This window comes from Rhyacophila brunnea, unplaced genomic scaffold (genome assembly GCF_057557595.1).
Source record: "Rhyacophila brunnea isolate RB1 unplaced genomic scaffold, BYU_Rbru_1.0 scaffold_23, whole genome shotgun sequence".
Classification (NCBI taxonomy): domain Eukaryota; kingdom Metazoa; phylum Arthropoda; class Insecta; order Trichoptera; family Rhyacophilidae; genus Rhyacophila; species Rhyacophila brunnea.
The window spans coordinates 30,750,138-30,769,046 of NW_028232893.1; the positions used below are offsets into that span (position 1 = coordinate 30,750,138).

At 33.5% G+C, this 18,909-nt stretch overlaps 1 protein-coding gene across 3 annotated transcripts in view; it reads right to left on the minus strand.

Moving 5' to 3' along the window:
• Positions 1 to 16,848: 16,848 nt before the first annotated feature.
• Positions 16,849 to 18,909, minus strand: part of NTPase (ectonucleoside triphosphate diphosphohydrolase NTPase) — a 38,398-nt gene continuing 36,337 nt past the window's right edge. For all 3 annotated transcript variants that reach the window (XM_085950162.1, XM_085950161.1, XM_085950160.1), the window contains exon 10: positions 16,849 to 18,718. In XM_085950162.1, coding sequence (XP_085806288.1) covers positions 18,641 to 18,718 — 78 coding nt within the window. In that variant the 3' untranslated portion in view covers positions 16,849 to 18,640. The remainder of the gene's footprint in view (positions 18,719 to 18,909) is intronic.

Sequence of the window (18,909 nt, forward strand, 5' to 3'; positions counted from 1 at the left end):
TGAATTATTATTAATTATTCATGCTAATTTCAATTAATATTAATAGTTTCTACGTATGCGTACGTTAAAATTACTTGCGATATTATATCCATAAATAATATTTTGAATAGAACCCAACTTGCAGACCATAGATAATAGACAATATCCACCATCTTGTGGCGTGACATTCCCGTTGAAATAATGGAGATTGCTATATACTTTTGAAATAACAGTGAGACTACTTACTGCCTTTGCATTTAATAGCGATTTTCAAAAGTGCGTTTTGATGAGAGAATGCTGAATTTTCCACTAAATATTGAATTTATTTGGTTCACAATTAAAATCTCTATGGAACTGCGTTCACAACTTTTTTTCGAGTTTTCGGAGATTGCTATCTATTCTATGCTTTTATACCCCTTAGTTCATAGGTTACGACCCCCAAATGGTTGGTTGGGTGTTCGCAGTGACGTCCCGTGGGGGCAGGCAGATTGAGCGTCGCTTGGGGGCGGCAGTTACTTGAAGGGCGGCAAATCGAGGAAAATCATTAGGTATATTATATAGAAATAGGTACCTAAACTTAGTACCTAATAACGAAAACATCCTTCGATTAAAAAAATCAGCTCACTGGTTGGAAACAAAATGCATTAAGAATTAACATACAAGGTTTAACAGGACTGTATTTTTTTGTTGGTTTCGCGATGTCTAGTTTACTTCTGTTGTCCTTGGACGTCACGTCCTTGATGACCAGCAATGACACGTGCAGATTTGCGAATTATATTTGAATCATAGGTAGGTACATAGGTACTTACCTAGCTTGCGTGTTTTGAAAGTTGTCAGGTGTTTTTTTAAATGTATCTGAAACCGTGGACTCACAATATTGATTATTGAAGTGGAGATGGCATTTAAATTGGATTTAGTGGTATATATTTTGCTAGTAATGCATCCATACAACACATTTCTTAAACATTGGGGTGATGTAAGGATGATAAAAAATACTGTCTAAAAATGGGGCGGCAATTTAGCGCTGCCTAGGGGCGGCATTTTGTCTAGGGACGTCACTGGGTGATCGGGTGTATTCCACCCCTGAGAGACACCATGCCCACGAAATGCCAACATTCACTCATAAAAATGTGAAACGATTAATGAACTCATGTACCTACTTACATTTCATAATTACACCTTACAACTTACTATTCGCTAATACTGATAGGTGATTATAAACTTCTATAATAAATAAACGGTGATTAATTGCCATAACCTTAAAAGAGTTTACGTGCAAGATAAAGCATAGACAATATATTTTTTTAAACGGTTCCACGAAAAAGAATTTAGAATATTTGCATAACATGGTCATTCATTATGGCAATTCTATATCGTAGGTAATTATTTATAATGTATATCCCCGAATTACTTATTCACAAGGAATACTTTGCAGGTATCTAGTAGGTAGGTAATCATCGGTTTCCTTGCAATGTTAACAATTATTAGTAATTAACTTTTTATTTTGATAGTTAATGCCACAGTAATTACTAGATTAATTGCCGTGTGATTGTTATCATTTTTACCAGGAATTTTTTCCGTTCTGTTATATTTATAATGGTAATAATTTATTAGGTGACTTCCGATCCTGCCATCTGGAATTTTAATTTTACTATTACACTAAAATTAGCAGGCAGGAGTAAACGACAATACAGTCGAACTAGGGATTGCAATACCGGTATTTATTTCAAAATCGGTATCCCAGTATTTTTCGATACCGAAATACCGGTTTTAATAATCAAGCAATACCGATATATTCGATATTGACAATGGAAACAAAATGTATTAATTAACATAAAAGGCTTAACAGGGCTGTATTTTTTGTATAGTTACGCGATGTCTAGTTTACTTCCGTGGCCCTATGACACAAGTCATAAAATATTAACATTTGGAAACTAATTTATAATTTAGGAAAATAATTTTCAACTATAGGCGCGCCGAAATTTTTCGTTCGGAGCAGAACATTCGGAGAGCGAACGTTGAGCTGGGAATACGTCAATTTGTTTCGTGATGGCGACGGGGGTATTAATTCTTAAATCGTGTAAAGATTACTAAAAACCTTACCCATTTACTTGAAAAAGAAAACATGTCAAAGAATATATTATTATTGTTACTAATATAACAATAAACAGAACATTTAATGGACGTATGTTGGATTTATATGACAAATTATATTTCGTTCAGCATGCGTTATTTGCACCCGCGACCCGCAATCCGCGCATCGTCTAGCCACGATCTTTTTGGACCATGCCTCAACTGAGGTATAGCCTTAAGCGTTGGACTATAACGCCGTGGGTCCCAGGTCCCCAAATTATATGTAAAAAAAACTTCTGCAATGTGGAGAGAACATCACAAAAGTCAATGCCCCGAATACAAATGGATACTAAATTATTATTATACCTATTACCTACCTACTTATGATTAAAAGCAACCTTCAATTATTATAACTCAAATTATTTCAATCAGCTAATAAAATTTCATCATTCATGTTAAAACCTCCAGACTGACAATTTTGCCAAAATGTTTTTTTTTTTTATTTTCTGTTCATATTAGATTGCCTTCAATATATCAGGCATGAATGAATTTTGGTCAATCCTTACGCCGCGTTACCACATATTGTCAATTTGTGTTGTTCAACTTTCTGTTGAATGTTGTAAAAGAAATTAATAGAAATGTTCCCATATATCAGTTTGTTGAATTGACAGCTAGTGTAATCAAGGGGTTAATGTTACATGAGAACGGAGCATTATGCCGATATGAATAAAATTAGGTCATCAAAATGTACAAGACATGTAAGGTGAGTCGGGGTAAGTGTGAAATGAGATGAATTTCAACCTGGTTCATGATGAATAGGTGTATTTTAAACAGTTGAAAACTTTACCATAGGATCTTCAAAAGCATTACAATTAATATGTACAGAAGGAACCCACTGTATATCTTACTATAATACGACATTTTAAAGTTTTTTGATCACTAGTCAGTTTGTTACACTTACCCCAATATTGGGGTATACTCACAAATTCATTTTTATTCCAAAAGTAAGTACCTACCTAGATTCAGTTGTAATATAAAATGATTTCATTGAAATTTTGAAGGAGAAGCGTTAACAACATGGCCCCCACACCCTGAAGCGGGCCCCCAGGCCAGGTTCTTTGGTAGGCGCCCATACATATCACTAAGATTAAAGCAGTGACGTCCCGTGGGGTAGGCAGATTGAGCGTCGCTTGGAGGCGGCAGTTACTCGAAGGGCGGCAAATCGAGGAGAATCATTTGGTATATATACCTAGAAATAGCTACCTAAACTGAGTACTTAATAACGAAAATATCTTTCCTTTAAAAAAAATCAGCTCGCTGGTTGGAAACAAAATGTATTAATAATTAACATAAAAGGTTAAACAGGGCTGTAATATTTGTGTCGTGTTCGCGATGTCTAGTTTACTTCCGTTGCCCTCCAACGTTCTTGGTGACCAGAAACGACACGATCATGGATGATAAAAAATATTGTATAAAAAATGGGGCGGCATTATGGCGCTTCCAAGGGGCGGCATTTTGTCTAGGGACGTCACTAGATGAAAGGCAGTATGGCGCTCTACAGTCTACAGTAACGTTTTCCAAATGGTGCTCGAGGTAAAATCAAGAGTATTTAGTACTTACATTTTTTAGCGATTTTTAGTATTTTTTAATACTCGTACATTCACTTCAATTATTGAATTATTGAGCATCGACACACATCAAAAATTGCATCGCATAACTATGTTTTAAAACCGTATTCAACATTAACATTTGAAGTAAATTAACTCCTCAGGCGACATTTTTACTGTTAGGGTTAATTTGTGGTGTATTTATCTCACTTATCTGGTGAACCCACCACGCCGAGTCTCTCCTGAGCCCGGGCCTACAGGCTAGAGCCCTGTCAGCCGTGGCTAATTCCTATTCTTATTTCTTTAATCAGCTTACGTGACCTCGTCGTAAGCTCTTTGTATCGCTTGATTCGTATGTCATCACTACCGGCCTGCTGCAGGAGTGAAAGGAAGCGAAGGTGTGAATCTCGCGCCTTAAAATGAGGCGTAGTTCCCCTTACCGTCTCGTAGTAGGATATTTGCATAGCAGGACAAAAGTTTGACGATGAATGTATCCAAAGAATTGAAGTACCCAAAAGAAAGCGAAAACTTTTCACATTTCAAATTTTCACGACGAATGGAAAATTATAGCACGTAAAACCATGGCCACCAGGCCACGATGTTTGCCGGGCCCCCTACCTGTCGTTAAGGTTAAGAGCACTGTGATGCTCTACAGCAGCGTTTCCCAAATGGTATTCTACAGAACCCAACGGTTCCGCCAGGTAAAATTAACGGTAGTGATTTATTGTATTTTTAAATCAATACACTTGAATTATTGAGTTGTCAGAACTCTCGGGTGGAAGGCCAGCACCTTCTGCACTGCACCACGAGAACCGCCCCACATAAATATATTGTGACCTCACCGGAATCGAACTCGGAGCCGCCTGATGAAAGACCAATGCATTCCGCACTGTACTACAAGAGTCGACAGTTAGGCCGAAAGGTTCAAAATTACATACCTACATACGTTCCTATGAAAATAATAACATTTTATACACGATGTATAAGTATATTGTGGAGTCTCATCCCAATCATCAGAGTCGAAAAAACCTCAGCGGAAAAGGACCTCCAGTAGGGATAAAACCGAGTTGGTGTAGGCCCGTCAAAAAAGTATCGAATCGATACTTATATTTCAATACCAGATATCGACACTTTTTCTTTACATCCTACGGCCCTATATTGGAGACAACTGGGGCCCAAACCATGTGCCATTAATAATAATAAAAACCATCTTGAATCGCTCTCAAGAGTTGTAATACAAAAAAATCGTGTTATATTATATTCATAGAACAGATTAATAAATATAATTCAGATAGGCTATACCCCAAAACACTACATTTTGGCACAAGATTTTGAATGTGTGTTCTACGAAAATGAAACATACATTATAGACGTACAATTAATAGTGTGTATTAAAATCTTCAAATACACCAATATTGAATGAGAATCAGTGCATAAACCGAGAGCAATAGTTGTCAGAACAAAAGACAAGCTTAGAATGACGCGTTCTTGACGTGTTTAAGTTTATCCCATATCCCACACTCGAGATCGGTTGCCTGTTACTCCACACCCGTTAGTTATTTCAGTTCCCACTAATTCTGTGTTCCCTTATTATATTATATAATACCTACTCAATCCAATCTCCTTGGTGTCATCCATCGAACTGACGAGAAGTAAAAATTATGGGAATGATATGGTTGACATCGATCAAATGAAACAAAAACATTTTGTGAAGTTATAAAAAATTTATTTGGTCCACAATAGTTAAAACATTATTTATTATAAGTATAATAAAGAGCTTCAGGCGTAACGCCCACAGGAGGCGGCGGGGTGGCGGCGTGAGCGTAAATTTTTCGAGCGATATGCTCACTCAACTAAAATACGATGTAATCGTATACAGCAGAACCCATAAAGAACGGGGCGCTCGAGGAGCACATAAACAGGTCGCACACTTTACACCACTAAAGGCTTGGTTAAGCGGCGACGCTCCTATACCGCGAGCCCATATTTTTGTTCTTCATGGTCAGTTTCCAGATAGTAATATAAAACAAATATGCTGTCGATCTACTTTTCGAGCTAATGAAAGGCAGTGCAGGAGCGTCTGCTTTGAGAAATGTCTCGTAAATCCCTCGCAAATCCGACACCGCCTCCACTGGGGTTTTTCACAAATTTCACCCTTATTGCACTCAATTTTATTCTGAGGTAACTTTCTGTCACTGACAATGTAATGCAATATGTATTTGCAGGGACAAATAAAAAAAAATACATTATAAATTTACCACCATAAATTGTCTACACAGATTGCACTATAAACAGTTGCCATATAATCCAGTATTTTTTAAATGGTGATGAGCTTAAGGGGGATGTTTATACTATCAGAGGCGAAAAGAGGCACCTAACGGAAAAATACGAAGCTTGCAATTTGAGATTTTTTTTTGATAATTTACAATTTCAACTGTAGTAATTAATAAATATGCATCTGAAAACACTAAAAAGATTTTTTATTTTTTTTTAAATTTAAAGATAAACTGGTAATTGTAAAAAAATGTAATAAAATGTGAATTCGTTGCAGGGTCAAATCTTATTATTACATTATATTTTATGGCCATATTTATTATTAAAATTTAGTTTATTAAGTTTTAGATTTTATGTGGTATAGATTTTTGACTAATTCATCGTTTTAATATTTTTTATATATATTTTAAAAAACATCGATTTTAAAAAATATATAAATGTGTATAACTTGAAATCCTTTTTATTTATATCAAATTTTATTTTAGGCATGGTCACAATATTGAAGCTCGAGTTGATATAAATAGAAAGGATTTCAAGTTATACACATTTATATTTTTACAAAAATCGATGTTTTTTAAAATATATATAAAAAATATTAAAACGATGAATTAGTCAAAAATCTATACCACATAAAATCTAAAACTTAATAAACTAAATTTTAATGATAATTATAAGCATAAAATAAATTGCAATAATAAGATTTGACCCTGCAACGAATTCACATTTTATTACATTTTTTTACAATTGTAAGTTTATCTTTAAGTTTAAAAAAAAATAAAAAAAAATTTTAATGTTTTTGGATACATATTTATTAAATAATACAGTTGAAATTGTAAATTATCAAAAAAAATCTCAAATTGCAAGCTTCGTATATTTTCGCTAGGTTCTCTGCTGGCATGCGTCTCCCCCTTAATTGCAAATTCAAACATCGGACAACTTATGTTGGTATATCTATATCTATGTATATCAACTATTACTGTGCAAAATAAATAAATAAGATTAGGTACTGTTTTTCTACTAATTTTCTGTTTTTGACTTTCTCACATTCGACTCCGCGCAAATATCAGTGACGTGGTGGTGCTAAAAAGATAAGTTCCAGAGCACTGATTTATTTTAATAATCCCCTAAATCCATTGATATTCCAAAAATTCAAATTAGAATGTTTAAAAATTTTAGAATCACTATTCGTTTTGAAAAACTTAAGAGTGTCAACCCTACGTACTCTGGCCCCAATACACTACTGCAATCAAAGATGTCGCCATCACTTGTATAACTATGGTTGAACCGCCAGGTGGCACCACTAAAACAATATTTGGTACAAGCCGGTTATGGGGAAGCCAGCGGCAAACACATTTTGAAAATAGCCAATATACTGGATTATTTGTTAGGTTGGGTTGGGTTAGGTTAGGTTAGGTTTTCATTCTTGAATTAATGAATTTTGCCAAAATCGGCTATGACGATTAGCACGGTTCCCACCTGGCTTCCCCATAACCGACTTGTACCCAATATTTTGCCAATTGAACAAAATATAAAAATACAAAAACTCACCGGAATGCTACAAACTTCAGGACTTCACTTACTTGAAACCCCAGAGTCAAACAATCATCATGTAATATTAGATTAATAACCAATTATTAAATTATCATGCCATCTTCGGGTCGTTTAAATGCATTCAAATAATATATATTGCCCGTGTGTACAGTTGTAAACAATTAACGGTACAAGTCGGTTATATGGGGAAGCCAGCGGCAAACACATTTTGAAAACAGCCAATATACTGGATTTTTGTTAGGTTGGGTTAATATAGGTTAGGTTTAGTTAGATTAGGTTAGGTCAGGTTAGTTTTTAATTCTTGAATTCATGAATTTTGCCAAAATCGGCTATGACAATTAGCGCGGTTCCCGCCTGGCTTCCCCATAACCGACTTGTACCCAATTAACATATAATATCATTGTTTCAATATTTACCATCAAAGGTTTACCATTGTCATAACATAAGAAGAATAGAATTTAACCAGTACCTATTTCTCATTTATTAAATTCCAATTACAGTAGAACCTCGATAATTCGAAAAACGATAATTCGAATTTCGCCGTTTTTCGAATTTTTCGTCAATTTTAACCCCCAAGAATCATTTTTCATACAAAAAGTTTGTTATAAATCGAAATTTTCGTTATTTCGTAATTCGAAATGGAATTTGGTCCCAAAGGCCATTTTTATCCATATAAAACGAAATAAATGATAGTAAAATACTTATTTTCTTGGAAAGTAATAAATTTAATGACTGCAATTAAGTAAGCAAACACCTGCAAATTTACTGATGGGAGGCAAAACCCAAAGTTTAAGTTGTGGAAAAACCCAAAAACTCCTAATGTACTATGACATATCCAAGCATCAATATTATTATTATTATTGCAGGGGATGTCAATCAAGGTACATTTACTTGTCATTCAAGTAAATTCAGAATCCATTATTTTATTAATGTGAAAAAAATGTTGTTTTACAAGGTAATCTTAGCACATGGCCACTAAATGGTTTTCAGTGAAAAAAAAACATTTATTTACGAAATTTCGTAATTATTAAGTAACTAACTTGTGTCATTTTTTTATAACTGACAGAATTACGTTTTTAATATGTATTTTAATAAACAATGAGTTTCTTATCTTTTAAAATTTGAGTTGATAACAACTGAATGTTTAGATTAAACTGGCAATAATGAATACACAGTGACCCTTTGTTTGACAGGACTAGTTCACTAATTGACTTAATGAATTCACTTGACATTTTTATTACTGTTTATAGGATATTAAAGAATTTTATTTTAAATATAATACACACCTACATAGGTACCCGTTTTTACTGTGAATTTGTATGAATCTAGATTAGATTTTCGAAAGGAACAACATTCTTATTTAAGAATTTGTATTCTTGGTAGGTACCTATCTAACTGGATGTCTGATTACTCAGTAATTAGTGCTTAATTACAAAGTGTAAAAAACACATATTTCGAACTAGTTCACCATTGAATTACTTTTTTCACTGGTAAATACCACGTAACACTATTTTTCAATACTGCATCGTCTCCATACAAATTTACGAAAAAAATTTTTTTTCGGAAAATTCGATTTATAGCGATTTTCGCTAATTCGAAATCAAATTTTCAGGGTCCCTTGGATTTCGAATTATCGAGGTTATACTGTATTGCAAAAAAAATCAAACCATCACGTCTTAAAATGATCAAAATATACAAATATCATTTACAACGATGTTCAATCTTCTTCCAGATGGAGCCATCCGTGGTGTCTATAAATTAACTGAAGCAAATTACCGTATGAAGTGTCATTTTTTATAGTAAAAAAAATATAGTTGTATAAAAATTAGTACAGTATTCCCAGAAATCTTTTTTTTGCCTCATTTTCTGATCTAGACTCCATCTCTATGAAAGAAGATTTTTTCAATATATTTTGATTTAGGTACATTATATAATAATTAATTACCTAATTGATTATATTGGCATAACATGGTGAACAATAACACAATATATATTATTACGTATTACTTATATAAAAAAATAATTTTCTAACAATATACATAATTAGTTAATTAATATAAAAAAATTATCCATACACCAGACAGTAATATTTAAACATATTTTTTATCATAATAAGGGTGCACTTATATTAATTAATTAAGAAAAGTGTGCAATATATTCATATTTATATATATTTTTTTTAATTTGTATTTTATTTTTATAATTTGGTTCCACCGTATCCAAGTGCAGAATAAGGCCCCTTACGCACTGTCAACCAGTTGCTGGCAACCAGGTCGACAGCAACTACGAAGCATAAGAAAATAAATCGGCATTTACACACGTGGTTGCGGCAACCAGCCAGTTACCAGAGCCAGAGACCAGTCGACAGTGCGTAAGAGGCCTAAGCCGTTTTAAATACTGAAATATTCATATAAAATTGTTTATTAAAATTTTATTTTACAGAAAAGTAAAAAAAAATATGTACTACAAATTAACAATTTATTAAAATAAATTAATAAAAATGATAATTCATGCAGTTCCCGATACATCCATATTTGATGAACGGAAAGCGGACGAAACCGGTACCGACCCTTTATTGAAATTATATGACTAAGTACATACTGCAAAATTCGCTTTGATTTATTATAATAAAGCAGTGACGAAAGGTGGATTTGGGCTGTGGAGATCCAACATAAATAGTGCAAATTAAACTTTTTCAACGTCCACGATGGCCGAGTGGTTTACGCGTCAGCTTATAATATCGTGGGTCTGGCTAATAGACATATTATTTTTCAATTTGTGTTTGGAGTTGGAGTATGGACCTAATAGGTTGAGCAAGTGGCTAACATCCATTTCTCATAAAAACAAAAATCTGTTAATACAAACCTCCACTCTGTGGAGGCCCATATGATCCTATTAGGATCGGACATGGTCAAAAGAAAAAAAGAAACTTTTTCAATCATTCTTATTTGTTTGCAGTTCATTTACACGTCTATTAGATTTAGTACAACGGTGAATCAGCGAACTGGCTAACGATTCTAGTGTCATCGGTGATTTCTTCATTTATGCCATATCCAGGTCGACCGTGTGAGGCGCACTTTGTTTATATAATTATTATGTCGATGCTTGGTGTGCCATGAAAGTTCAACAAAACGTAAAGGTTCAAAAACACTGCTTTTTTGCAAAAAAAAGATTTTTTAGGGAAATGTGTTTTTTTTTGAGTTGCCAATTTTAGCAAAATCCAGTGAATATTTTTTATAGTTCAATAAGGAACGTTCCTGTACAGAATTGAAAAATGATAAATCCCAGAAAGGGTTGTCTGATTTTACGACACATTAGCAATAACCTGCTCTTTTGCCCGCACCTTACCCTACTACCCCACCGCTGCTATCGCGGTTATTGGATAACTTCACTTACTCACAATGAATCGTTGTTAGGTTATTAGACGTTTGAATGAAAACGTGAACCCCTTTACCTCACCTCACCGCTCCACCATTGCTATCTGAATAGTTTACCTATGCATGATAAGCTAATGTATGTGCATTTTTTATTGTTTTAATATAAGCATGCGCTCTCTGTCCGCACCTCACCTCACCATTCCACTGCTGCTATTTGACCACTTTACCTAGTGTTATTTCGTAACTTCGGCACGTTTTCCACTAATCTACTAAATTGGTGTCACCAATGTATTTGTGCAAGTTTCACGAGTTATAACCGAATACACATACAACCGGTTTGATGGTTGTATGGGAACCCCACGGTTGGAGCACCAGAAGAAGAAGAAACTAAGATGGTAGAATGTAGTCTATAACCTGTGCAGTTTTAATAATTCTTTAAATTATGTCGGAACAAACAGAATATACACTACGAATTTATTAAAGGGATAATAATATACTACATTATTTGAGTTAAAAGACATTAGAAGTTTGATAGTTTTGACAGAAAACAAGAAATAGTCAGAGCGGCTCCGAGCGAGATAAAGTAACGCAATAGATTCAATTAAAGTGTGTTTTAACGTTCAAGATTAAATTGTCCCATTATAAAACAATGAATTTTTAGTTGTTTCCTATATAGAACCAGAGTATCAAAACTTTCAAAAAGCAAATCTAGCTCGAAAAATGTGTAAACAAAAAAAAAAAAAATTTATTATATTATTATAAATCAATTATATTCATATGGTAAAATAATCCTTGAATATTGGCTACCGTATCAAACAAGAGCCGTTGCTAATTTTATCACAGACGCCTCCGACGGCCAAAGATCTGGCGGCAGATTAAGCCTTATAGGGCGACACATGAGGTTGGCACAGTTTCGACTTGTTTTTTTTTTGCCATTTTCAATGATGACCTCCATAATCCACGCCGAATAAATTTTTTTCATCAATATTAATCGATTGCCCTTGATAATAATCTGTTCCAAATATTAATACGTGACATTCGCTAGGGGGTCATGATTACGATATATAAATGACTTTAGCATTGAAATCGACAACAAAAACAAAACGCCGTGTTTATTTTGGCGGTGATTTCAGTCAAAATTATCGTATTATTTTAAATATAATACTATCTATTTATAAATGTTAATGATATGTTTAAGTTTCCTATTTTTAATTCAATATAAATATAAATGTGTACAGTTCGTCAAAAATATCTTTTTTAAATAATGACATTTACACTTTTTTTTTAAATGTACATACATAGTCCAGAAAAATAATAGCAACTATTCATTGGCCAATTAAATTGATTACGTGAAGCAGTGGCGAAGGGTGGAGATAGGCTGTTAAGATCCGACATAAATAGTGCACACTAAGCTTTGTCAGTCAAACATATTTGTACAACTAAGACTACAATGTATGGATAGTGTTTGTTAATTTTTAAAATTTGATTAAACCCTGCCTAATCTAAGCCATAGTAAGTAGATAATAGTCAAAAAATATTCATTTATTTAAGAAATATCTAAAATTATGCTATTAAACCATACATAATTTTAGATATTTTATAGATTGAAGAATATTTTTTATATTATTATGGTTTGGAATAGGCAGAGTTTTGATTTTTAATTAACTAACTAACACCATCTGTAATATGTATTCTTTTCAATGACAACAAATAAGTATGACTGAAAAATTGTGCACTATTTTTTTCGGATCACCCATAGCATACATAAACTATTATGGTTTGGCTTAGGCAGGCGTTAATTGAATTTTAAAAATTAACCAACACCATTTGTAAATTGTATTCTTAGTTCAATAAAAACAAATTAGGTTGACCGACAAAGTTTAGTGTGCACTATTTATGTTAAATATTAATAGCCTACCTCCACCCCTCGCCACTGATATATTTCCAAAACCGATATGTCCACAATTCAATACCTACTTGTGATAAATGATGTTTTTGTGTTACACATTTAAGTCAAAGTGTTCTAATCTACACCTCAGTTTAAAGCACAGGGATTGACTTTCTCTCACTCCTGTGGCAGGCCATGAGTGATGCAATATGAGTCAAGTGAGACAACGAGGTCACAAATGCTTCCTCGTGGTTAATTATAAAACAACTTTTACGTATGCTGGTTAAGGATACAAAAATAGAAATGTTTAATGATACCTTTTCAAAATCTCAATACACGATCGACGTGTTGGACACGCCTGTTATAGATCATTATATTATATTGTGTGAAATTACATTACCGTACATGGACTTCTCGGTTTTGAAAATAAACGCCCCATATGCTATTAAGAAAACTTTACAGGGAATGCGACATAAATCATAAAACATTGAAAACAAATATTTCAACAAAATGCAAGTAATTATAATTTCAAATGTCCAAATCTCTGTAATTTACAAAACGTGGAATAGAGGACATTAACTGACTACCCAGGTTCGAATCCCAGACATGCTCAAAAGAAGAAAAACTAACCATTTGAGCAGACTCTTACGAAAGATCTTTGGTCCAATCTGCGAGAATGGTATCTGGCAATGACGGTATATCCATGAACTCGTCAAACTACTTGACGAATCTGACTCAATCAAATCAATATCTCAAATGACAAAATCAAATGTCTGCAATGTGCCACATATACATGAATAAATATCGGAAAAGCACTCCGCATTTAATGGTTCAGTAGGATAACGTAGTGCGGGAATACCACGGCTTCAGTGGCTTGATGCCCTACAGAGAAGAGTGCAAAAGAAAAAGAAGGAATAGTTCAGTTCACCACCAAAGCAATAATATATCAATCATTTTTAACTGCAGAACCATCGTTAAGTTAAAAAATACTAATTTATTAGTTAAGTTAAAGTTCAATTTATTCAAGTCAAATGTATAATATCGTCACTGTTATGGCAGAAGACGCTAATTCGAAAAAATGACATATTGAGTTAGTTATACCAAAATGTTCCTTATTTCAAACTTTACCGTCTGGAAACCTTCTTAATAAATAAACAGTCTTTATTTTAAAGTCGTCCTTTTTACGATTACTTGATTAACTCACATGATAGACCATTTCAAACATTTTAACAACTTCAAAGTCAAATTACTCAAAACTAGTATTCTCCAGTTAGTGTGTTCTGCCAGAACAGAGACGATATATTGTTGGGAGGACATACTGCATTCAAATTTGTCCATACTTTATACTACAGGAACAATCAAATTACCCTACTTTACCATACTTTCATATCATGGCCCCCACAAATGGCTCTAGCCTGGGGGCCTGGGCTCAGGAAGGGCCCAGCGTGGCGAGTCGACCAGATAAGTAATATAAACACACATCACAAATTTTCTCTAACAGTAAAGCGCTATTGTTCTTCAATATTGTTATTATTTAAAATTATGTGGTTGTACAATATAATTTTTAATTGTGTATCGATACTCGACAACTCATTCAAATAGATGTATTAAAATATACAAAAATCACTAAATATACACATTAATTTTCTCGCGTACACCATTTGGTACATCTACTGTAGAGCGTCACACTGCCTTTATCTTTAGTGATAGGTAGGGATGCCCGCCAAAGATCCTAGCCTGGGAGCCATGTTTCATATAAATAGCCACCCTAGATATATGTTATCATATACAGTACTCTCTCAGTAATTCGCCACCCCAAAAACCAGACAAGTGTCCAATTAGTGAAAGCAGCGGATTATAGTGCATACCTACATAGAAAATATGGTAAAAATTAAAACAGGTATTTCGTAAAAATAGTTTTTTTTTGAGAAATTTGTACTAGCAAATTACGGTTTTATTTATAATCAAAATCAAGTATTTACTAAATTATATATATTTATAAACTAAGTTTATTAACTAAATATTAAACAGTAAATCACTTCACAACAACCAGTTGTTCAGTGAGGCAGATATTCTTGAATGGCTTAGGATTCCTGGCTTTCCCTATGACCAAAAGCTTCAGTTTGTGTGTCCCGGTTACATTGCAGCACGGCATAATTATGATGCGGTCCTTGGGCACTTTCCTCCCTGGTACATTACTTTCTTCACGATGATCGTACGTTTTACGAAGGAGAAGTTTCCAAAATAAACCCGTCTCATCTGCGCAGTATTCTTGTACGCGGCGGACTATTGAATTTGACAATCGAATACCAGCGAATTATAGAGCTTGACTTTGTCCTTTCAACTAGTAAAAATAACGGCGGATTAAAGTAGTTGTCGGATAATGGAGCGGCGGATTACTGAGAGTGTACTGTATTATGTAATGGTAAATACGTTGAATCTTCTTTCAGATAGAACCTTCAGAAAGTTCCATTTAAAAATCGCAAAAGCATCTTGGCTCGTCAGACTTGACATAAGTGTCATTTTCGCATGCAAAAAATATTATAAAAGCACCCTTCTTATTTGGGAGTTTATATAAAAATTAGTACCTACTTAATCCTTTTTTTTAACTAATTTTTATACGTATAGGCTTCATCGTTATAGAAGAAGGTTTTCTTCAACATTTTTATATATTAGTTATTTCCTACAAAGGACTGATGATTGCCAAGTTCCATTGGGAGAAAACAATTGAAGAAGGGAAAAAGATGATTTTCCACCGAGGTTTATTAACAATCCGTAACACAATGAAAAATAATGAAGATTTCTTAATTTGACTGTAATTAATATTACATATAATTAATATTTGTCAAAAATAAAATGGAGAACCATTACGCATTCATAGATCAAGTGACATTTTAGCATACCGAGATTATTAACAGAGCTGGAAACGGAGCCAAAATTGAATCCTTACTTATTTTGAGCTAGATTCCAAATTTAAACTTAAAAATTTAGGAATTCTAACAGTGTATAGGTCTAACTGATTGTAATCATTCACAACTCAATGTTTATGGATATGTCACTTAAACTGTTAATGCATAATGCCATGCGAATTTATGTAATATAAACATATTTACAAATAGTGTCAGCTTAGTTTGAAAGTAAACATATAATAATTATATTATAATACAAAAATATAATTTCAATCGAATAAAAATAGCATTAGTAAAAAAATACTTGTAAATAATAATGCATTATTTAGGTGTGAGTGACATCTAGTTAAGAAATTATTAAACCTTCGACATAACAAAATTTAAGGAAATAATAATATATGTAAATTGCTACATACACATACAATTAAATAGATTTACTTTTGACAGTACTGTCAGCTGAAAAAGACGGTTGGGTTATGATTTGAGCAAATAGACTTCAAAGATAAATATGCGATTGTAAATTCTACATACATAACTCATCTCAAATAATCCATTATTACTATTCTAAGAAAAAAGCTTGATATTTCTTTGTTCTGTCAGTCATGTTTTAGCCGTACAAGTCAGGCCAAAACATTGAAATGCATTGCTATGAAAATAATAGCAACATTTTATACACCTGAGTTCATGAAATGCAGTTGCATGTTTAAAAAAAATCTCAATTACATGAAATGAAAGTATTAAACTGCTTTTCATTAATAACGTGATTCATCAAACCGCCGTGTAAACTGCAGTCTGTCCGCCTGTTGCATCCAATCGAACCATCGATGACACGATTAAAACCAATGACAGTCATCAGACTGGTCAAGGCGTGGTTGGGAAGAGTTTAGGCGCATCTCTCGCACGGAGACAACAGAGAATTGATAAAATTAATATTAAAAAAACCAAGTAATAATCTCTTGGCTGTTTCTTCATGGGTGAGAATCATGGCCAATCAGAAATAAAACCATCTTTTGAGCGACCGAGAGACTGCCACCCACATTTGGTTACTCCAGCGCACAGGCGGTCTTTATCTATTTTGCCGTTCCTTATTCTCCTGATTCTCCAGTCCGTAGTAATAACATCCAAACTAAACAAACGCTCATTTAATCGTTGAATTTAAAAAGTATTTCAATGTTTTTTTAATCATTTTTCGGTACAGACACTGTCAATGATAACTTGTTCAGTAAAATATATCTCACATCACATAATTCCCTCACTAGATGTCACTATTAATTGTTACAATCCACATTAAACAGTTATAAATAATTAATAAATTTACTCGAATATCAAAAATACCATAACAAAAATATAGTATAATAAGTATTACACTCGTAATCTGTCAATGTGTTGGCAATAGGTTACAACTGGAGTTTAAAAAAATTGAATGTGTGAACGGCACAAATTATAGAAGTGAACTAGGCAGCGAATGAACAAACGAATACAGTATTTCATTAGATTTATTACTTTGAATCAATTGGAATCTCTTGAATAAGGAAATAAATCGAAGGAATTTTTAAAATAGTAATTACGAGTACTTTAAAATTGACACTTTAACTATACCCTTAGTGTCGTAATTGGTAGTGTGTTCGGCTGTTAACCGAGACATTGCTGATGCTAGTTTTTTCAGGTTTCCGAGTTAAATAATACCTACATAACCAACTACAACAGGATCCCTACTCTGAGCCTAGGGATATAGCTCAGTAGTACAGCATTTGACTGCAGATCGCAAAGTTGATGTTTCGAGCCCACCATGTAATGCTTGTTTGCTACAGATCAGCCAGATTCACTTCACGGCACACTTCTTTCGGCAGATTATAAACTATTACCATCACAGTACAAAACTATATCAATAAAATATTATCATATTGTTATTCAATACAAAATAAACTTATCTATAAAATATATAGCTAATAATTCGCTAATCACAACGGCAATATAGACCGACCTTACTATCTTGTCACCTCGTCTTATAGTCAGTACTGTAAACTAAGCAGAGGGATGCCAAGTGGATGTGGTCGGAATATAGGAGGGCAATTACACAATCAAACCGAACGGGCTAGCTGTAACAATGTCACAGAGTTAATTTGCAGAACAAACAATTCACTACAGCGCTGATTCCATGATTTACTATCAATTATTACTAGTAAGGTTATATTATAAGGTTACATACCTACAGAGAATCATAGTATGAACACTTCATATTACAAGATTTGATAGCGATTCTAGAAAGATTTTACATAACGAATGTTGAATTTGTAACCACATAAAAACAAATTTATTCTCTGTCTTGGCAGCATTACTTGTAAAAGAAAGAAAATGACTTAGAAAAAAAACTTTCTTCTGTAGAGATCTAGCTTAACTGTATGAAATTGAAGCCGAAAAAGGACCTCTGGTCTACTGATTAAGTTAGCTACAAATGACTTCGCATTGTAGGTTCATTTAAAGAGAACTTCACACTTCTACTATGACATCTGTTTGCTAATTTTCCAGACATAAAAACGTCTTGTGGAAAAATACTTCCTCATCAATTTTATGTAGGCATTATTTTTATGATAAATAATCACGTAAAACACCGAGAAATTAATACGTAGGTTAAGTAAACAAAGCAACAGACTTTTAACGAGAATGTGAGCAGCCATTTTGTTTTCAAGGCTGCCAATACAACAAAATAATAAACTTATTACCAATACAACCACTCATATAATCATTCGATTCCTAATACAGAATGTGTATAAGACTCCTTCTGTCTAGAGTCCAAATGCTTTGGTTTTAGGCTGTCGTTTCTACAGATAGATCCGAACTAAATAACCTTTATCTAATTATTATAATAATACATCATGTCCGCCAGCCCATCCAGTTCTGTAACAGTGTGCGTTCGCTAATATTGTGTGTATACTTTGTTATAAATATAAAAAATCTCCTCTTCGGATGATGGAGACGTCATTATGAGTTCTTGAGCAATGTGTTGTAGGCAAGACCAAGCGCCCACGAGATCTCGTGTCCCTTTATTTTATTCACCAGCTGTAACAAAAATCATAAAACAATCATCAAACAAGATCAAAACTAAAACGATTTCAAGTAAACATATTTTTGTTTTCGAAATCTCTGTGGTAACATCTTCGCTTGCTTATGAAGTAGTGTGTGTCGAATTCAAATCATTCGGGTCGGCCAAATTTACATGGTATTTTAATGTGCGCTTGAATTCAGAGCAT